This window comes from Suricata suricatta, chromosome 17 (genome assembly GCF_006229205.1).
Source record: "Suricata suricatta isolate VVHF042 chromosome 17, meerkat_22Aug2017_6uvM2_HiC, whole genome shotgun sequence".
In the NCBI taxonomy this organism is placed as follows: Eukaryota; Metazoa; Chordata; class Mammalia; order Carnivora; family Herpestidae; genus Suricata; species Suricata suricatta.
In genome coordinates, this window is record NC_043716.1 from 45176302 (window position 1) to 45198771 (window position 22470).

General features: G+C 47.5%; 1 protein-coding gene across 5 annotated transcripts in view; it reads right to left on the reverse strand.

Moving 5' to 3' along the window:
• The window catches only part of PITPNC1 (phosphatidylinositol transfer protein cytoplasmic 1), a 229136-nt gene that overhangs the window by 94107 nt on the left and 112559 nt on the right, over positions 1-22470 (reverse strand). For all 5 annotated transcript variants that reach the window (XM_029928135.1, XM_029928136.1, XM_029928134.1 and 2 more), the window contains exon 5: positions 960-1031. In XM_029928135.1, the coding sequence (XP_029783995.1) occupies positions 960-1031 (72 nt within the window). The remainder of the gene's footprint in view (positions 1-959; positions 1032-22470) is intronic.

Consider the following 22470-nt stretch of genomic DNA (forward strand, 5'->3'; position numbering starts at 1 on the left):
CGCTGATTTTAATGTGGGATATGTGTGTATATATATGCGAATATAAGCTACTTCCAGAAAATATATATAGTACACGCACATGTATTTGTCTGTATTCATTTTTCTAAGTAAATGTTAATAGTCACTGAGAAGATGTATGCTCAACCCAATAATCAGAAACCAAATCCTGTAGTTCAAGGTCCCCCCCATCCCCCACAAATGCCAGTGACAATCATTCAAGGCCACAGAGACTTCCGCACAGAGGCCCATGGAAAGTACATAAAGATGGGAAGAAAGTCTGGACTACGAAGTAATTCCAGGGAGAAATCCCCGGGAAATGCCCCCAGAAAGCAAATGTCAGAGCTCCTCTGAGGTCCTAGGCACAGATCCTCCTGCTGGGCGCTGGGCCTGTCCACCCAAGGGGCTGTGAAAAGTGCCTCGACTCTCGGAGCCCAGGGGAGGAGGGCACAGTACAAAATAGGGGCTCCACAAATGTCTATCAACTGATGAATGGATAGTGAAGATATGGTATATATACACAATGGCATACAATCAGCGAGGGAAAAGAAAATCGAAATCTTGCCATTTGCAAGCGTGGATGGAACTGGAGGAGGGTATTATGCAAAGTGAAATAAGCCTGTCAGAGAAAGACAGATATCATGTTTTCACTCATATGTGGAACCTGAGAAACTTAAAAAAAAACCATAGGGGAAGGGAAGGAAAAATAAGTTATAAACAGAGAGGGAGGCAAATCATAAGAGATGCTTAAACACAGAGAACAAACTGAGTGTTGATTGGGGTTGGAGGTGAAGAGGGACAGGGAAAACGGGTGACGGGCACTGAGGAGGGCACTTGTTGGGTGTTGTGTGTAAGCGATGAATCACGGGGAATCTACCCCCAAAACCAAGAGCACACTGCACACACTACACGTTAGCGACTTGACAATAAATTATTTAGTAAACCATGGGGGCCCTACTCACGCGGTCATTGCTTCCTTTGTTGTCTTCATACTTGGTTTCTATATGAATGGAGAATTTCGGCAGAAAGGAACACTATGGAAAAAAGGAAAGTTTCATTAGCACACCATTCTTCCTCTCTCGGATGCTCTCCTGACCATCAGGTTGGGAGCACTGTTCTCGATCAGCAACGTTAAGACACTGGGTCAACATCCAAATTTGGAGAGAAAAGCTGCCTTTGGCAACAAGAGCACCATCGCATCCAGAAGCCAGGCCGGAGAGAATGACCAAGCCACGGAAGGCATGTTGTCCATTTCCAAAAAGAATACGTTCCGTGAGTCCTACCCCAGGCTTTGGAAAAGCAAACCCCCCAAACAGAGGCAGGTCCAGTCCTGGGGTGCTGGCCTCTGTGGGGAGAAGCTGCCGCTGCCGGGGACCCAGCCTTTACCTTCATAGAAATAGTCCCATAAAGCAAGGGAGGTAGTATGGGAGGGCTTTATGATAATAAATTATCGAGTCAGACACACCTGGCTTTTCATTCTGAGTTTGTCACTTGATAGCTCTGTGACTTTGGACAAGCCAGTTAATTTTTTCGGAGCCCCGGCTGGATTAAAACGGGGGAGAGCTATTACCTAATAGAGGCATTTTGAGGGTTAAATCATCAAGGGTGTAAAACACGTAAGTGTCAGGCACAGAGGGGGCATTCAGCAAATGACAGCAATCAGTACAAGGCTGCAGCTAAGCCTGACGTAAAAGGCAGCCCCTCTCTTTGCCAGCACAAGGGAGAAAGACCCCAAAAGCACACTGCCCTACCCTCCCAGGCTCACTGAATCATTCTGTGGACTAAGTGGATTTCAAGGGTTAAGGTGACTCAAGAAGAGGATTTTGATGGATGTTAGTTGATGTAACCTCCCTCCTGCTGGCACGGAGCTGGGCAGTGACTTTCTTGGCCACCAGAGACGAGATTGAAGACTAATAGGTAAAATGACCCAGCAACTCCACTGGGAGCTGCAGGTGTCAGAGAAATGAGACTCCCGCCGATATGCTCACAATCCTGAGTCTGGCTCCTTTTATTTATTTATTCCACATGCACAGAGCACATATTCTATATATCGGGCACTGGTCTAAGTGCGTCCAAGTTCATGTTCATTTATTCCTCATAACTATGCCACGAAGTAGGTACTATTGTTGTCATCCCTGCTTTAGAGATGAGGGGATGGAGGCAAAGAGAAGTTAAGCAAATGGCTCATGATTGCACGGCTCATAAACGGTAGCGTCAAGGTGAGGAGGCTAGTCGCCCGGTCCCTGTGTCCTCACTCTTTGTCACCCCCGCCCTCAAGCTGCTTCTCAAAGTGGCATCTCCAAAGCCTCAGTAGCAGCTTCCTAGAACCTGTCAGAAATGCAGATTCTTGGGCCCAACCCCGTACCCACTGAATCAGAAACCCCAGGGAAGGTGCCGGGCACCCATGCTTCCCAAGCCATCCAGCGGCGGCAGATGCGGGCTCGCACCGGAAAACCGCCTCGTCAGCCCGTGCGTGGGAAGAAAACAGCGCACTGTCTACAATCCAGAAGTCTACAGTTCCTCCCCTATGTGCTTCCTCCCCCCAAGACCAGGGCCCCCTTTCAGCCTGGCTGAGAACCCCAGCGGCATGTGCACAGGAAGGCGGAGGCCTTGGACGTGCCATGGATAATTCTGACGTCACGTGACTGTGTGCATTTGGCGTTCGTCTGTCTCAGTCCAAGTGAAACAAGCAAGCTGAACCGTGACTAAGGAAACACAGAAACAATCAATCCCAGTAATTGCCGTTATGGAGCACGAGGCTCTGTGATTATTCATTAACACCTTCTTTGCTGTCTCCTCTCAAATCTCTCACTCCATAGTTGCTGCCCTCACATGCTCTGTCCCCGGGGGTTCCAAGGAGGATGAATTGAGGCCCTAGAGAGATCAGAGCGGCTCAGAGCCCCATGGTGGAGCTCTTGACATGTGAACCTGGAGAGATACACCTGCCAAGATCCTTTCACAAATATCAAGCCTTCCGGCAAACTGATTGGTCCTTTTTAACCCATAATTCATCTGAGAATCAATTTAATGCGCGCACAGAGCCAGATGGCCAGAGAACAGAGCCGTCTTGGGTGGGGAGCTGGGTCGGGTGCATCCAAGTGGAACCGCACAAGGGGTCTGTACCGGTTGAACCTCTAAACCACTTAACTAAGGTCAAACAAATGAATCTGGGTATTCAACCCAAATATGAAAAGCAAAACTCTTATGCAAATTAGCAGATGCTGTTATTTTTGAGTCCAGGACTTAAGTTATTTTCATGTCAGAATGGCAGTCCTGCCAGAGGCGGGGAGCACACCTGGCTTTGGCAAGGCAGCGGGGGGGAAAACCGGATTGGACAGGTCAACTTTGGGCTGGTGGTTTGGGACTGATAATCCTCGTGGGATTCTGGTGGCTGGTTCTCCGAGCCCCGGAGGTGTCTGGCCTGAGGCATTTCCAGAGTGATCACTAAAAACTTTCCCATAGAAGTCTATCTTGAGATGGAGTTCTGCTTACTCTGATACAGGTTAGCTTCCCTGTAGACTCTGCCCCCTAATCCTAGTAGAGCGTCAGGGATTAAGCAAGGGTTGTTTTTTTTTTTTTAAGTGTTTACTTATTTTTAAGAGAGAGAGAGAGACTGAGTATGAGCAGAGGAGGGTCAGAGAGAGAGAGGGAGACACAGAATCTGAAGCAGGCTCCAGGCTCCAATCTGTGAGCACAGAGCCCAATGCAGGGCTCGAACCCACAAACCTTGAGATCATGAGCCTAAATTGAAGGCTTAACCTACTGAGCCACCCAGGCACCCCAAGCAAGGTTTTTCTTTCTCCCAGGCTGGTTCCTATTGTGTGTCACCACTGAAGTTATCATAAACTCCTTCTCTTCTCTAGAACGTCACCCCCACCCCCCACCCCCCAGACTTCCATCTTCCTCCCTCAGAGTTAGGAATTTTGATTCATACTTTAACGAGACCACGTGATAGAAACACCAACAACTTCCCTCTCCTCCACGGCAAACCTGCTTCTTTTCTTTATGCTGCTTCTTATTCCTTGTGAATCAGAGAAAGTTGTTGCTTTCTGTATTCCAGTGGAAAATAATGTAACGAGAAGAACCAAATCTTCGAGGGCAGCAGACCCTCGAAGGCTCAAATCTGAGATGTGTGGACTTGAGCAAATCACTGTGGCATTCTTAGCCTCAGTTTCCCACAATTTAATGGGGACTACCCTTCTGGACTCTGTAGGAGCACTGAAAAGATCACTGCGATCATTCTAGTAAACCTCAGCATGGTGCCTGGCACATAGCAAGTGCACAGTAAAAAATTTTAAGTCTCTTCCCTGGCAACTTGTTTCATCGATTATTTTCACCTTCCTTCCTCTAGCCTAAAAATATCATGAACAGTGTTATCTTCCTATAAAACTAGTATCAAGGTCCGTTGGTAATGTTCCTTCCTTCACCTACAATTAATCCTGTTTCTCTTTATCTCTACATCAAACTCTATTAAAGAGTAGTCTGTGCTCTGCTGTTTTTTCACCTGTCACCTCTTCTCCACCAGAGCAACAGGGTATGGGAACAACTGAGTGTCAAAGAATTTTCAAATCAGCATCGCCTCTGCGTTGTCCACACGCTGAGCAACTCTCTATACTGCTCAGTAGGAGTCAAGAGTTCCGTCTTCCTGGAAAGCAGTTCCTTCTCTGCCTACTGTTCCCTCCTGCACCCCTTCAATTGAGGGGTTCCCCAGGATTTTGTCCTCTGCCCTATTTCCTTCCACCGAACCCTCTTCCCTAGTGATCTCATCTGCCCCTCACTTTTCCTAGACCATGTTTTCTGGCTGCCTTCCACGCTGCCCTCTAACCCCACCAACTTTTCTCACGTATGCCCACCGGCCATTCCCAGCAAGGGTCCAAACTGAGAGGTCCATACTGAATTCGAAGTCTTCTCCTGCACTGTATGAGCTTCCAAGGGGCTGCCGTAACAAATGGGTACAAGTAGGGAGGCGTAACGCAGCAGGAATTTACCCGCTCAGCTCTGGAGGCCGAAAAGTCTGGAATCAAGGTGCAGGCAATGCTGCCCTCCCTCAGACGTCTCCAGAGAGAACGCTTCCCTGCCTCTCCCAGCTTCTGGTGGCCCCAGGGCTCCCTAGTTTGTGGCTGCCTCAGTGCAGTCTCTGCCAGTGTCTTCACATCACATTTTTCTCTCGGGGTACCCTCTCCTTTGCTTATAAGACACCAGTTACTAGCTTTAGTAGTAACTAAATCCAGTGTGATTCCATCTTGCACCTTGGGGTCCTTAACTAATTACATCTGCAAAGAACTTATTTCCAAGAAGGTCACATTCTGAGGTTCCAGAGGACACGAATTTTGAGGGGACATGATTCAATCCACTACACTCACCCATCACATCCCATGAACCCCCAAATCCTGCTGGTTCAGCCTCCCTCCTTGAAGGTAAGACCTAGAGTCTTCAGTATCTGATCCTAATTTTCTTTCTGTCTCTGCCCCGTATTCCTCTCAGAGTCGGTCACAGAAGACCACTCGCCACTCCCTGAACACTTGTGGCTGCCATCTTGTTTTTTTTCCTGCCCATAGTTCTCTCAGCCTGAAGTCTCCTTCCTAAACCTTACCCACGGCCATTGATAACCATCAAATTCCACGTCAGAATGCTGGCACCATGTGTGCGGATGGCATTCCATGTTTGTGCCTGTGTCACAGCACTTATCTCCTTGTCCATCATCACAGTCAGCTGCCCAGGGGCCTGGACAGAAGATAAGCCTGCAACATTGTTTCATCAGGAAGACCCCCTCCCCGCTCCCTGCTGTCACCAAGAATGAATGGCGTAAGTCACAGTCACCCAGTCTGTTCGGGCATCAAAGCTTCTGTGCTGGACAGCTTGGCTCCAGCGAGGAATGTGCCACCTAACCTGGTCACTCTCACATCGCTCAGAGCGGAGCACCCCACCCTCCAAACCTACACTTTCTCCAAACGTGTGGTATCCCCTAAAGATTCTGACACATTTCCACCGGGGAGGGGGTTCCATACCACTGAAGGAATGCTCAGGAGCGTGGGAGCAGGAATAAGAAAAGGGGGACCCGGACACAACCAACCAATGCTGCAGGAACGGAGACATCGGGAGTGTCCCCTGTGGCTGAACCTGGAAGGCGTCAAGGGATCCAGAGGACCCCCAAGCTCTCTGTGGCACAGTCACTTGGGTACACTGAACACTTCAAGTCCCATATGGCCCACGACAACATGAAGGAAAGACTAGAACCCTCACGTCAGACAGAGTTCTCAGATGGCCCCCAAGATTCCCAGCACCTGGAATACACACCCAGCACAGTCTCTCCTCCTAAAGTGTGGGCAAGACCGGTGACACCACAGGGTAGGAGCCATTTGATTAGATTACCAGGGTGACCAGCTGATGGTGCATTACAGGGAAGTCTTTTTTTTGAAGCTGCTTTTGAAGAAGTGAGAGGACCACGCGGCTTGAGCCCGAGGGAAGCCTCCAGGAGCCGAGAGAGAGACCTCTGGAGGCCAGCCGACGGGAAAAGTGGACTTCAGTCCTACAACAGCAAGGAATCGAAACTTGCCCAAAAAACTGGTGAGCTTGGAAGAGGACCCTGAGCCTCAGATGAGACGGGAGCCCAGCCTAGTGAGACTCTGGGCCAGGCCCTGGCCACCCTGTGCCCAGGAGACACTCCAAGGCAATACATTTGCGTTGTCTGAAGTTGCTAAGTTTGTGGAAAATTTGTTACGTGACAGTAGAAAAACCAATACAACACCCAACCTCAAGAATCCAACCACTACTTCCCTTTCAAATCACCCATTCGGCTTTCATTCGAGTAAAATGTCACTCATGCTGAAGTCTGAATACGTCTCAGGAAATGGGGAATTTGTACTCTTCAAACTTAGTAGCTCCGGCTGTGATGGAAACTGATTTGTCAATGACCACCACTTATTGCCCAGAGTGATATCTGCTGGTAACTCATGGCACTAAGCTTGCCAATAGCTGGCATCCAGACAGAGCAGGACAGACCTAGCTCATGGGAAGCAAGAATACAGTAGAAGGAATGCAGGTTTTCCAGTGAAACGGACGTTACTTCGAACCCCAGCTTCTTTTTTCACAGATTACTGTGTGATTTGGAGTAAATTCCTTAACCCCTTTGAGCCTTAGTTTTCTCATCCACAAAATGGGGACAATACCAACCTCATCACCATGGGGTGAAGATTGAATGATCTAAAAAAGGGCCACGCAGTGCCTTGCGGGGCAGGTACTCGGGAAAAGCTGGCCTGCCCCTCTGTACCTGTCCTCACGAAATCCCACAGGCTGTGTGGGGAGAAACTAGACAAACTAAACCAGGTGGGGTGACCCCCCAAACACACTGGGAGGTGGTGGGCCTGCAGGTGCAAGAGGAGGACACTTGACTGGTCCTTCCGGTGACCTGGGCGGTGGCCATGCCACAGAGAGGGTTTGGGCTTTTTCCTCTTCTCTCTGCTGCCGGACCTGCCGTGTCGTTGAGGACACAGCCTATCGTCCAGGTCCACACTGTCCCCCTTTTCCAAAAGGCCTGGGAGCTCCTGACTCCGTGCAAGGGCTCGATCCCTTGACTTCCTCTGCTACCCTCAGCCCCCCGCCAGATTCAGGCAGGGAAACAAGAACACTCCAGGGACCCCCGGCGCTCTCTTCTTTCCTAGATGTAAAGCCTTTAAGCCTGCGCGTTCACTCAGCCTTATTACAAAAACTGAGGCTCGGACAAGCTGAAAAATAGCATCAAGAAACAGCATTTGGGAGCCCCAGGGGTCCCACAAGATGATCCTGCCTACAGGCAGGAGATTGGGGCAGTGACTCCAGGGTGGCAAGATGAGGCTGGGAGAGAGGCAATAAAATGCCCTAATCACCCCTAGCCTGGGGGCCGTCACGAGTTGTGTCAGCCCCTCCCCGCTTTCTTTCCTCCCCTGGGCCCTTTGAAGATCTGGAATCTTCTTTCTCCCTTTCTCTTCTCGACTAGAAAAGCAGCTTGGCCGGGGGAATCGTAACAAATCTTCACTTTCTTGCACTCAGGGTCTGTTGTGCCCCTAACCCCGTAAAAATAGGAGCAGTGTCAGGGGGAAATCAGAGAAACGAGGCAAAGTTCTGCCGTCATCCCCACTTTGATTTCCTAGCTTAGATCCTCCGGAGCCAGGAGAGTCTCAGGAGGGCGGCTGTCATCTGCTCCCGCTATGACCGAGCTTCCTTTGTACCCGGTTTCTGTGTATCTTTCATTTGCCTTCCAAATGCAATGGCAGCCAAGGAGATGGCCGGGTACCTGTGAAATCTCTAGTCCCTAAAGCCCAACGTGCAGGAAAGTGATGGATCTTTGTTGACCATTTAAACACATGTGCTTGTATCTTTTGGAAGAGAATCTGCAGTTGGGGAAAAAGAATGCCAGGAAAAACAAGTGAGGTACCTCCCTCGGCTTCTGCAAGAATAATTTCCAGACCAAGCAACTCCCAGGTTCAGTGTCGGGAAACGAAAGCAGCCTTTGCAACATGCACGGCAGGGCTGAATTTTCAATTCACTACAGACAAGCTTTGGAAAAATGAAAGGGCTATTTTTAGTCCAGTGATTGATTAGGGTTGCTATGGCAATCAGAAACACTTAGGAGAAGAAAACTAAATGTCAGCAAGTCTTAAAGAGAAAGGGGCAAGCCCATGGGAATTTCCTAGTTAGTTTCTGGGCGGGGCTGGAACCCTTTTCTGCAGTCCTCACATGTGCACGGGATGGGGAAGGGGCTGTGGAGACTGTGAGGGGGGGGCAGGAGAGTCAAGTGTGAGCTCTCTGGGGGGCTGCACTTCAGAAACGCGCAGTGGCAAAACTTCTGGGAGAATGAGCACCATTCACGTTGAGGATCACCATTACTATCATGCTGTGTACTCCCACAGCCCCCAGAGCCTGAGGAAAACCATGAGCTAAAGGGAAGTGATGCCACCCTAGAGCAATTTACAAAGAAAAGTAAAAGTCACATTCTCTCTCACAGTGTATTTCTTTTCTCTTTCTTTTAAAAATTTTTAATATTTATTTTTGAGTGAGAGAGAGAAAGAGAACTTGTGCCATGGGGGAATTGGGGGCGGGGGAGAGAGAAAGAGAGAGAGAATCCCAAGCAGGTTCCACACTATCAGAACAAAGCCTGATATGGGGCTCGAACTCACGAAGTGTGAAATCAAGACCTGAGTTGAGATCAAGAGTTGGATGCTCAACTGACTGAGCCACCCAGGTGCTCCTCTCCCAGTATCGTTTAAGGACAGAATGTGAGTGGGGGGAGGGCAGAGAGTGAGGAAGAGAGAGAATCCCAAGCAAGTTCCACATTGTAAGTGCGGAGCCCAGTGTGGGGCTCCAACCCATGAACTGAGATCATGACCTGAGCCAAAGTCATATGCTCAACCAACTGAGCCACCCAGGTGCCCCTACATTTAACCTCTTGAGGAACTGCTAGATGGTTTTCTAAAATGATTGCACCATTTTACATTCCTGAAATGAGGGGTTCCAGGTGCTCCACATCCTTGCCAACATTTATTACTGCACAGGTGTTTCTTGACCCTGGGGAGTTTGGGTATATCTTGGGGTCAAAATGATGATGCAGGGTAACCACAGTCAACATGCTTCGTGCCCATGCTGAGACAGACATGACCCAACACCGAGGAAATGATGACACAGTAAGGCATTATTCCAAGTATCTGATCTATAATAGTTCTTTTGTTAACTCTTCACCCTCATACAACTCGATGAGGGATGCACTAGTATCACCCCCATCGTACAGATAAGAAACAAAGGCATGGAAAGGTTACGTCCTATGCCCGAGATCACGTAACGTTAATAATGACGGAGCTGAGATCTAGCTCGAGCTGTCGGACAAGGAAGTTCATGCTCGTGACCCTACATTCTGCCGCCTCTCGAGCACGAGGACAGCACATGAGTGCTCTGAGTGGAGCGGAGCACTCGGTCAGGGGTGATGGTGACTAAGTCAAGGCTTGGCTTCTCAGTTCGTCCTGTGGCCCCTGGGAGCAGAGAAAATATGTGTGTGTGTGCATCTGCCAAGTGACAGATGTGTCCTACTTCACACAAGCCCAGAGAAGAAAACAACTGTTTACTAGAAAGATAAATTAGGGGGGTGCTCGGGCGGCTCAGCCGGTTAAGTGTCCGACTTTTGATTTCGGCTCAGGCCATAATCTCACGGTTTGCGGGATCGAGCCCTGCATTCGGCTCTGTGCTGCCAGCACAGAGCCTGCTTTGGATTCTTTCTCTTCCTCTCTCTCCCTGCCTCTCCCCCTCTCACACTCTCCCTCTCTCAAAATAAAAAACATTAAAAAAAAAGAAAGAAAGATAAACTAGGGAAATAATTATTCATTGAAGAAATTCACAGTGATATCCCTTTAAATGCCAAAATATCCCCCTAGTACCTTTCAAATACAGTTATTTTCAAAACCGGATTTTAAATATGATAGCTTAAGTTAATTCCCTCAGTGAAATGCTTTCAAAATCCTGCTCAGGATTCAAGGAAGGGCATAGATTCCCAGGTGTAAAAAATATGATGAAGGAAAAAAATGTTCCTTATGGCACTGTTGGCCCTATAAAAGACCTGGAACAATCCAAGGGCCACAAATAGAGGGTTGGTTAAGTACAGCCTGGTGAACTCTAAAGCCATTAAAATGCAAAGTATAAAGCAGGACAGTTCATTTTTGTAAGAAGAAAACAAAAACATACTTAAAAAAACCATGTTAGTATCTGCACAGAAAACATGGAGAAACGGACACCAAAATATTCTCATGGAGGAGACCTACGTGGAAATCATGAGACCCTTTTATTTTCCCTGATACACATTTTTATATTTCTAAATTTATTTTTGAAAGAGAGACAGCGTGTAAGGGGGGAGGGGCAGAAAGAGAAGGAGATATAGAATCTGAAGCAGGCTCCAGGCTCTGAGCTGTCAGCACAGGACCTGACACTGGTCTTGAACTCACAAACTGTGAGATCCTGATCTGAGCTGAAGTCAGACACTCAACCGACTGAGGCACCCAGGTGCTCCATGATACACATGTTTCTAATGCTTGTATTTTACCATAAACATCTACCTTTTCAGTAGGGGGGGAAAAAGTAGAAGTAAACAAATATGTCAATGAGATCCCAAAGTAACTATATGGGATCTAATGGAAGTCACAAAGCATTCCAAAATTCTCTTCAGTTTAGTCCACTTTAACCTAAAGAGGCGCATATTATAAAGAGCATGGTTGAGTAGATGTAGGAGGTACAAGTAAGGGAAGTTTGGGAAACTGCTACTTGAAGTGGTTCCCGTCTCATCCACCATACTGGTTCGTGGATCGGGACAGATCTCAGAGATAATACAGTCCTGGAGTTCAAACCACTTTTAAATGGCACCTGAGTCCCTTCTACAAATAAAGCGTTATGTAGGGACACGGTGGCCAGAAAGGCATGTCCATAAGGAACCTCCTGGACCAAGACAAGCAAAGTCTGAAAACCAACGACTGAGCTCAATAACTTGGTGTTTCATCCCTGGTTATCAGTTGGAATCCTTCTACGTCTGAGGACAAACCTTCCGAGGAGGCTTGAAAACAAAACTGTTAAGTGGAAGAGTTGAGAAGCTGGTGTGGGGCAGATGAAGTGTTCATAGGCTTTCAAAAGATCATTTCCTTTTAGCTTTCATCTGGAACTCAGTGCATTCCTCTCTGGCCATCGTGTTCCATCTCCATGCACACGTGTCCGCCTGCTATCAATGAACATTAAACTCAATATAGACTTGACCTTCTCTCTAATGGAATTCCCCTGAAGACATCGATTCTCGGGTACTATATCCTATATTATCATATTAAATGTACTTCAAGGCCATATAGTGTATTTCAGTTTGAGCTGGGATCGTTAATAAAAATGAATCTGCAAATGTTTCCAACTTTCACCAGCAGAAGACCCTCACGGCAATGTGCCATAGGGCTAGTGAGATCAAGTCGAGAAATTAGGATGTGCTGTCCTCTTGGACTCTGGGGCTGGAGCTTGTATTATCTGTAAAATAGGAGACAATGTGGCCAGTCTGTATATAGAGGCAGCTGGTAGATATCTAAATCTTAAAGAAATCTCAGCTTCCTTTTCTTTGGTTTTAAATACTTTTCTTTGTTTTTTTATTAATTTGTTTTTTTTAGAGAATGAGAGACAGTGAGCGCACATGGGTGCACATGCGTGGGAGAGGGGCAGAGACAAAGAGTGAGGGAATCTGAAACAGATTCTATGCTCAGCACATAGCTGACGTGGGGCTTGATGCCTTGACCGTGGGGGTGTGACCAGAGCCAAAGTCAAGAGTTGGACGCTCAACCGACTTGAGCCACCCAGGTGCCTTCCTTTACTCTTCATTAGGAAATTTTATTCTTCCAATTTGACAGAAAATTTGCCCCATAATTGTAAGGTGTTTTATATATCTATGTCTACATACACACATGCACAGACACTTACATATATAAACTTCTCTATTGGATACAGAGCTTTCACGTACACACACACACACACACACACACACACCCCAATTTAAGAAGGCGTATGTTCAGCTGTCCCTCCCATCTACTCAGAATCACAGCCATCACACGGGCAAAGATGCACAGGAAGGAAGGAGAGATATCTGGGCTTCCATTGGGTTCTCGGGTTCCAAAGGCCAGGTATGACTTTCCACCTGGATACAGTGGGTGGCAGCTGGGGAAATAAATTGCGAAGATAGTTCCAGAAAAGTGAGAAGAGGAACCAGGTGGAGATTGAAAAAAAAAAAAAAAAAGAAAGAAAGAAAGAAAAAAAGAAATAGGAATTTTTAATTATTTTTTTAAAAGGTTTATTCTTCTTTTTGAGAGAGACAGAGCATGAGCGGCGGGCAGGGGCAGGGAATGAGTGGGAGACACAGAATCCGAAGCAGGCTCCAGGCTCTGAGCTGTCAGCACAGAGCCCGACACAGGGCTCGAACTCTCAAACCGCGAGATCATGACCTGGGCCGAGGTCGGATGCTTAGCTGACAGAGCCACCCAGGCGCCCCAAGAAGAAGAATTTTAAAGCGAAGAGAAGGAGAGAGGGATTGCATGTAAATGATAGAGATGACGATGAATCAGCGTGACTTCTCTAATATACGGTGCACAGGAGGAAAAAGGTGGCCCAGAAGAAGAGCGGGGCCTGAAAGAGAAGTGGGGCAGGACGAGAGGAAGGGAGCGAGTGGAAGGAAAACATCTGTCTGTTTCCAGCCCCCACCGAGGAAGTAAATGTCAGCCTCCGCGAGGCCGCCCGGCAGCCCGCACCCTCCACCAAGGCTCTGTTCATTCATTAGTTCATTCATCCCTGGAGCCTCTTCCGTCCTCTGACAAGCTGAGTAACAGCATCTCGCAGGAGAAGCAAGGCCAGGAGGGAGAGGCAGCGAAGACATGAATGAAAATGTTTTCTCAATGGGGCATGGTGTGCTGCCGGTGCCTCTGTGAAAACTGAGCAGGGGAACCAAATTCGGGCTCATACAGTCTAAAGCCGGACCTGTCAGGAAGAACAAGGCAGAAGATGCCTGTGAATACAGATAGCTACACACAATGAAGGTAGGGCAGGGATTTAAAGGGACAGGCGGAACTCATCAAATGAGAAAGAACCACACGTAAACAACAGAGGCGGGAAAGACTCAGAGGGACTCCCCAAATACACAGGCTGCGTAGGAACTTTCAGATGACAAGCCTTCTCCGTTAAAAACTGTTAAGAACCACCCCTCCGGACCAAACTGGGCACATTCCTTACTTACAGATAGAAACACTCACTCTTAAAAATAAGATCAACGTTAAGATTCTGGACTGAAAAGATGGTTACATTCTTGTAGCTATCACACAGTTGAGACCATCTTAGTGATTAGAGGGTCAAAAACATGTGGGCAATGTTGCACTCGCTTTGATCACCAAATTTACTATTTCAGTATATCCACAGTTATAGGCAATTCATTGTATTTTTACTGAATGAAATCTGCCCCACAAAATCTGTGTGGCTGCACTAGTCTTATCTCCCCAGCACACAAGGAAAACAATTCCATCGGTATTAATAAACCGGAGAAGAGAGATCCAATTTTCAGTGCCACAAGTGGAAAACAGAAACAAGAGAGAAGGAAGATTCCATGAAACACCTTTTCTCTCTCCCTGATGACTGACCCCTGTGAAGTTGTTCTGGGTGCCGTTTAAAAAATGCAAACAATTTCAAAATGTTAATGCCACGGTAGAGAAGCCCATTTTGTCCGCCTGCCCTCTCCGGGGAGATGGCTGAATTAATCTTCTTTGAAGTACAAAGAAGAGCTTGGGAACAGCCAGAGGAAATGGAAAAGGGGACCCGCAGGACAAAGAGCCCTGCTTTTCCGAGGCTCCTGCGTCACCAGGCACCAAAGAACTGGGCTGCTGAGATGTGGAGACAGGCTCCAGTCCTGCACAAGGACCACGGCACATCTGTGAATAAGCTGGTTCGTAACCGGTCCCCTCCACCCCCCACCCCCTGCATATGACCAGTTCATTTTCTAAATTAAAACAAATCATAATGCAGGAGCTCACTGTCAGCTCCTTTGCTGTGTGACCTCACAGCACCGTTTGGAAAGAAATTCACAGGTCATTACTGTCGAGAGTCTTTCAAACCACTGGTATTTGAGGAATAGTAACCATTAGGCGATGTATTAACTCACTGAAATTTTAGAGAAAATAACATTTACTGAAATTGGATTGATCCACTGACCTATTTTGTGGGTGCATAATGGCTCTAACCTTGAGAGAAGCTTCTGGAGTTCCCCTAAGTTTTAGAAGGCTGTCCTTGCAAAACCCAAGATCCCAGGGACAAATAAATGTGGGAAGTGCTGCAGCTCCTTTTTGAAGATTCACAATGTATGGCAGAAGAATAAAGCCTCTGACAAGTCCTGCAATAACTAAATCTTTGTAGCTTTGCGTAACCCAGTGCTTCCCTACTTAACTGGGGGTGCACCATTTAAGTGGTTTTAGACTCTTTCCACCTAAATTCTCTTGACCCCTGAAGATTTCTGAAGTTGACTATTCTGACTCTGACTATTTATGGTCTATGACCTATGCCATGACCTATCTCTCCATTGACTTTTTTTTTTCTTTTCTTTCTCTGGGTGGGTCCTCCTCCAGCCTGTGGCTAATTGCTGCCATGCTTATCTGCGCCCCAACTGGAAGACTGCTTCTTTGAGGTGGTCCGTACAAGGTCCCAGTTCACATGGCCTCGTTTCTAAAGAAGGGACATTACCTCTGGCCCTGCCCACCACAATTATCTTCTGCCCTGGGTATTCAGGGTTGATTGCAACGTGGAGATACAGCTATTTCCTAAGTATCTAACCCCCATCCCTATGCTTGTCTCCATGACTCTAAAGGAGGAACGCTTAAGGACCATCTTTCTCTTAGCTGAGTTGAGATGGCCAGATTGTACTACTCACTTCCGTCTGAACAAGACTAATCCTAGAGTTCAGGCCTGAGTGTGTTTTCTCTGTACAGGCACCTACTTCTAGTTACGTAATCCAGTGGTTTCTACGACCCTTGGCTGGGACTCAGTGGAAGGCGGGGGGAGCTCAAGAAAAGCCTGACAGGCATGGAGGTCATTGGTCTGCACACGCAGCCCCCGTCAACACTTCCAATTATCAGGGACCTGGTGAGGCCAAGATTTCAAGTCAAGTTCCTATTTAGAACTGTTAGTTGTTTTCAGAAAAATATCTCAGCCTCTCTCCGCCACTCCTGGGAAGATGACCTGAGTTCACCTCAGGTGACTAATGCGACATTCACAACGGTGAGCAGGCTTGACTCTTTTCCCTGGCTGGGCTGAGCCAACCCCAAACAACCCCGTCTCTCACTGTGGCTCAACACCCTTTGAGTTACTCATTCAAGAGTCATCTCCTTCTCCCGAGTCTGTTACAATTGACCTTGTCTGCCTTTTGCAATAAGGACAATGTCGAGGAACGCTGGACTGCCCCCCACTACCTCTGCATCTTGGGCAAGAGAAGCTGTTCTCACTAACACAAGGGGGGCGCCCATGTGTCATTGCTTCTTCTGCGGATTCTTACTCAGAGATATTTTAGTGGAGGGGCACCTGGCGGGCTCAGTTGGTAGAGCAGGCAGCTCCTGATCTTGGGGTTGTGAGTTCAAGTTCTACATTGGGTTGTGGAGCCTACTTTAAAAAAAATAAGATCCTCAAAAAATTTTTTTTCTAAAAAGATATTTTGGTGGAGTAGGAAGGTCATGGCCCCCAAATATATAGAGTAACTGTATATCTAGGTCATTGCCATCAACTTCCTATATATGCTTCAGTTTTCAAATTTTTTCTTTCCTAAAGATTTTTTTCTTACAGGTTTTATTTCTTTTTGAGAGAGAGAGAGAGACAGCATGAGCAGGGGAGGGTCAGAGAGAGAGAGAGGGAGAAACAAAATCTGAAGACAGGCTCCAGGCTCTGAGCTAGCTGTCAGCCCTGAGCCCAATGTGGGGCTTGAACCCACGAACCGTGAGACCATGACCTGAGCCAAAGTTGGATGCTCAACCAACTGAGCCACCCAGGCGCCCCCAGTTTTCAGATTCTTACCAGTAAGAAAAAAATTTTTCCCCTTTATCACGACCAACGCTGAGCTGATGCTGCTGAGCTATGTTCGTGGCCCAGTGGTGCCCTTTTTTTAGCTCTAGAAAAACAAAATCAGTGACTCTGGAAGGCAGCGGTCTCTTCGGACACCTTCCTTTGTGACTTTACAAACCACAGAGGAGCTGGCACATTTTGAAGAACGGGTTACAGAGTCTGTCCACTGAAAAATTGTCATCGTGTTCGTCTTTGTTTACTGGGTAATTAAGATTTTTTCCTACAACCAAGCTAAAGATATTTTTTCCACTTCCTGGGCACATGGCATTTCCACATAATCCTAATGACATAGTCAGACGCGGTGATGAAAAAGCTTTTACGTTTTGAGAGCTGTGATTGTGTGGAAGCCTTAGATGACCCTAAATAGAAAGTTCTCTTGTCTGGGTTTTGTTACAAACGAGGTTGCACGAGGTCTCAGTAATGGGCTGCACAGTCAGAGAGAAGACCTAAGGGATCCTAGGAACAGACGAACATTGCTTTCAGCTAATCCCATGAGAACAGACAGCTCTCGGAGTTTTAGGAGCCCCTCTGCCTCCCCGGAGGGTTGGGAGGGTGGGGGGTGGTGATCCCCATTAGGAGCCCGGCATTGGAGAAGCCTTGCTTTGGGCAAAACTTTGGGCACAGACAGGAAATATGGGCTTGAAATGACATCAAGAAGAGGTATTTAGGATTAAAGGATTGGGGGACAAAGAGGCCAACAGAAAAGCATTTAAAACCGGAAAAAAGGGATGAAGACAATTGAAGGCATCTGTCGTAAATCTGGGGCGCGGACCCTGGAGTCGGGGAGAGGCGTGGGCTCTTCCGCCTGAGTGTCGTGGGCAGAGAGCGTGAGAACTCGGCTGAGTGCGAGTCGAGGGGAGGGAGGCAGCTCCAGGATGACCACGGCAGGCCTGAGGGAGCCCACCTGCAGCCAGACGGAGAAACCCAGACCCCGGGGCCTGGGGAGGGCGGAAAGAAAACCTGAGCTATGTTCAGGATGGAAAACCAAAGCAACATGGCTTCCTGTGGAGAATTAAATATAGACCTTGTGCGACATTCAAAGCCACCATGACCTGGCCTCCACGCGTCCAGGATCCAGTACCGTCACTTGCCCACTGGGCCTGGAGTGTGCATGCTCCAGACTGGGGACCCCCCCTCCATCCCATATTTATACATTGAAGCCCCAACCTCCAAAGTGGTGGTATTGGGAGGTAGGGAGGTTTAGACGAGGTCATGAGGGTGGGGCCCTCACAATGGGATTCGTGTCCTTGAGAGATGAGTTCAGAGTTTGCTTTTGGTTTTTCCCAGTTCTGTGAAGGAGTAGGAGGAGGGCAGCTCGACCTTGGACTGTCCCAGCCTCCAGAGCTGTGAGAAACAAATGTCTGTGGTTGAAGCCACCCTGGCATGGTGTTTAGTTATATAGCCTGAGCTGACTGAGACACAGCAGGTGTCTGGAGATGGGAGTTCTACTGTTCCCAAGGCCCAGCTCAAATCCGCCTTCTCCGGGAAATCTTCCCTATTTCTTCCAGGCAGAATTTCTCTCTCCTTTCTACAACACTTAGCACAGGTATTCCTTGAAATACTGACGGTTCTGCATTCATAAGCTCTCACCTAATCTTTCCCCTGGCCCCGCCCCCTTTTATCCATTTCACTTCCTGAGCCAAACCTACCTGAGGCAGGAAGGATTTGGATTGGCCTTCGGGTTGAGGTGGCACGTTACCTTTAGGACAAGCCGCTGAGTTACAAGAGCTATACAATTCGCGCTCCTCCTTTTCCTCTGGCCCACCCTGTCCTTATAACCTGATTCCTGTCCTTGAGTCTCAGACGAGAGCTCTGCCCCACCGCTATCCCCTCCTCTCTCATAGGATTGCCAGAAAAAAACAGAAGATGAGTAATCTTTGTGTACATTTTATGCAAGATTTGAGAAAAACTAAAAACTATTTGTTATTAATCTGAAAATTCAAATTCAACAGGACATTCAGTATCTTTACTTTCTAAAGTTGGCGACTTATCATTCCCGTATCTCACAATCAAGTCCCCTGTGAAAGATGGCTGTGTCCAGTTTGTTCTTACCTGAACACCGAGGTCAGGGGCCCCGGTCCAGAGACCAAGGCCCTTCTTTTCACCTTTGCTCATTGCAACTGCTTGTCTGCCTGGATGGCCCAGGACCATGAATTCTGCCCTCTGGCCTGAATGTCAGCCACACTCAGAGCTCACCCAGCTTAGTGGTAGCTCTGGTGCCAGCCTGCCCTCTGGGCTGAACAATGGCTTGTCCCATCTTGCCTTCAGAAAATCCTATGCCTTGCTGGTGGCTGCCACTGGAATGTCTAGCTTTTCCCCCCATGATTGTGGCTCCCCAAGGGACAGGACCTACTCAATGGAACCTACTTGCATGATGTTTTATATACACTGTTGGGTGTTTAATAAATAGCGGTTGATCTGACACTGAAAGATGGGGAGTGCCTGAGTGGCTCAATTGGTTAAGCATCTAACTTTGGCTCAGGTCATGATCTCATGGTTTGTGAGTTCAAGCCCCACGTCGGGCTCTGCACTGACAGCCTAGAACTTGTTTCTGATTCTGGGTCTCCCTTGCGCTGCCCCTCCCCTGCTCATGATCTGTCTCTGTCTCAAAATTAAACAAACATTTTTTTTTTAATTAAAAAATAATAAAAGTGAAAGATGGTGTTCTGGGTTGAATTGTGTGTGTGTCCCAGCCCACCGACCTCCCATGATCTAGATATATGCTGAAGTCCTAACCTGGGCTCCTCCGAACCTGATTTGGAATTAAGGTTGTTGCAGATGGAATTATTTATAATAAGATGAAGTAGGGTGGGTCCTTAATCCAACAGGACTGGTCTCTTTATTTTAAAAAATTTTTTAATGTTTATTTATTTTTGTGGGGGAGAAGGGCAGAGAAAGAGAGTGATAGAAAGTCCCAAGCAGGCTCTGAGCTGCCTGTGCAGAAGCCCAATGTAGGGCTCGAACCCACAAACTATGAGATCATGACCTGAGCTGAAGTCAGACGCTCAACCCACTGAGCCACCCAGGCACCCCAGGACTGGTGTCCTGATAAGAGGAGACACAGGAAGGGGAGCACCAGGTGAAGACACAGACATGCACAGGGAGAAGACGTTGTGTGAAGATGGAGACAGGGATCGTAGTTACGCAGCCACAGCCAAGGAAAACCTGGGGCCAACAGAAGCTGGAAAGAGGCAGAGAATTCTGTTCCTATGAGGTTTCACATGGCCTTTTGAAAGACTGAGCTGTGTGATCAGAACTACAGGAGTCCCTTGGGGCACCTGGGTGGCTCAGTCAGTTAAGCGTCCAACTTTGGCTCAGGTCATGATCTCACGGTCCGTGAGTTCGAGCCCTGCATCGGGCTCTGTGCTGACAGCTCAGAGCCTGGAGCCTGCTTCAGATTCTGTGTCTTCCCTCTCTCTCTGCCCCACCCCTGCTCGTGCTCTGTGTCCTTCTCTCTCTCAAAAATACATAAACATCAAAAAATTAAAAAAGACCCTACGGGAGTCCCTTGGGGGCAGAGGCTAGACAGAAGCAAAAGCTAGGGCCCCTGAGAAATCCTCCATAGCCTGCGCAGAGGTCAGCACAGGAGACCAAGTGCATGGTAATGGAGGCTGGTCCATGGGAGGGCTGCCCGAGGAGCTGTGACCCGAGGAGAAGGCTCTGTGAGGAGCTGTGGTCTTGCTGCAGCCTGTTTTCAGAACCCAAGTCCTATAATGCATAGTCTTTAAAAAAGGAACCTGATGTCATCATATATTTTTCAGACTTCATTTCTCCATTAAATCACCACCCACATTTCATGGTATTGTCATTGGCTCATGGGGGACTAAGTGTCACGGGTTTTGGGTCAAGTCAAGGTGACCTAATTCTAAAGCTTGCAGGGCAAATAACTAACTGCCTTTGCACAGTTACAGGGACATGAATTCTCTTGTCCCTGTAACTATCCATCACAAGTCAAGTGAAAAGTCCATGTACAAGATTTCAGAGAAGCAGGAAATAGGATAACATCAGATATCAATAAAATCAAATAATATCCTAGACACGTAGCGCCACCCAGTCTAAGAACTGGAGCCCAGTCTGCGTTGAAGGGCACAAAGATGTATTCCCATTTATTCGCCCACAGGACTCCCATTGTAACGTCTAGCATTACATGATAAATAACAGCAATGAATATTTATTGAGCACTCACCATGCACCAAAGTCTAAGCTAAGACTTCATGTGGATTATTTAACATAATCTTCACATCACCCTTATAAGATAGTTACTACATTTTCCCCATTTACAGATGATGAAGTGAAGTTTTAAAGGGGCATTATTTGCACAACTGTTAATAGAAGCAGGACTCAAAAGGTACCCGAAGCATTCCTCTTAGAGACAATCGCTAGAAGCCATGGAACTGGGGATCGTGTTGGTGGGGAACCATTTAATTGCCTGCCATGTACAGGCAACAGGCTAAACGTTGTATGCATCTGGGTTGGCAAACGAGAGCCTGGGACCAAATTTGGCCTGCTGACCGACGAAATACAACCAGTATCAACTGTGTTTGCAATGATGGATGCTGGCCCACAAAGCTGAAAATATTTACTATAGGACCCTTTACAGATAAGGTCTTCTGGGGGTGCATGGGTGGCTTCATCGGTTGAGCATCCAACTTGGGGTCAGGTCAGGTCATGGTGTCAGGGTTCGTGAGTTCCAGCCTCACCTAGGGCTCTCTGCTGTCAGCAGGGAACCTACTTCAGATCCTTGGTCCTCCTTTCTCTCGGTACTTCCCCCATTCCTGCTCTCTCTCTCTCAAAAATAAATAAAATCATAAAAAAAATCTGATCCCCATGTGAAATCACCGAATCCTTCTTCTAATGGCTCTCTGAAAGAGGGGTTAGTCCAATTTTAGCGATGAAAAACCTGGTTCAGAGGAGTTAAGCTGCTTACTTCTAAAATGTACTATTTGTATTTTGCCAAGCAATTGCCCTTTTTTCAAAATTACAGACATTAGGGAAGAAAATCTATTTTATTATTTTTTAATTTTTTTTTAAGTAGGCTTCACACCTAGCATGGAGCCCAATGCAGGCTCGAACTTATGACCCTGAGACAAAAATCTTTAGCTGAGATCAAGAGTCAGATGCTCAACTGACTGAGCCATGACGGTGCCCCAAGAAAAGACAACGTAATACCCAAAAGTGAGGGGTGTAATTTATTCTCCTTAAAGGAAAATGTAAGTAGACTAAATTTAATTCAATGAACAACTTTGGATACTATTCCTATTTTCTTCATTTTGCAGAGGACAGGTGAGCATACAGTCATGGAGTCACTTAAGTTGAAGAACTGGCAACCGGGGGTCACTTGCTTAAGAACTCTGGGCGGGAAGTGGCAAAGCCAGAGCCAGAGGACACTCAGGCCTACCTGACTCTAAAGCCAGTGCCCCTTCTCCTCTACCTGACGGGATGACCCATCTGTCTCTGCCTTCCCTCTGCCATTCAACAACTATTTATTGATGGGGCGCTGGGGTGGCTCAGTCGGCTGGGCCTCCGACTTCGGCTCAGGTCATGATCTCAAGTTCGTGGGTTCGAGCCCCGCGTCAGGCTCTGTGCTGACAGCTAGCTCAGAGCCTGGAGCCTGCTTCTGGTTCTGTGTCTCCTTCTCTCTCTGCCCCTCCCCCTCTCATGCTCTGTCTCTCTCTGTATCAAAAATAAATAAAAACATTAAAAAAATAAACAAAAAACCCATTTATTGAGCATTCATTATGTGCAGGGCACTGTACTCCTTCCAAGGACTCGGTGAATCCCTTTCCTCCACTTCCCTCTCACCATGTCTCTCCTTCAGCTGTTCTGATTAAGAGCAAAAACTCAACTTCA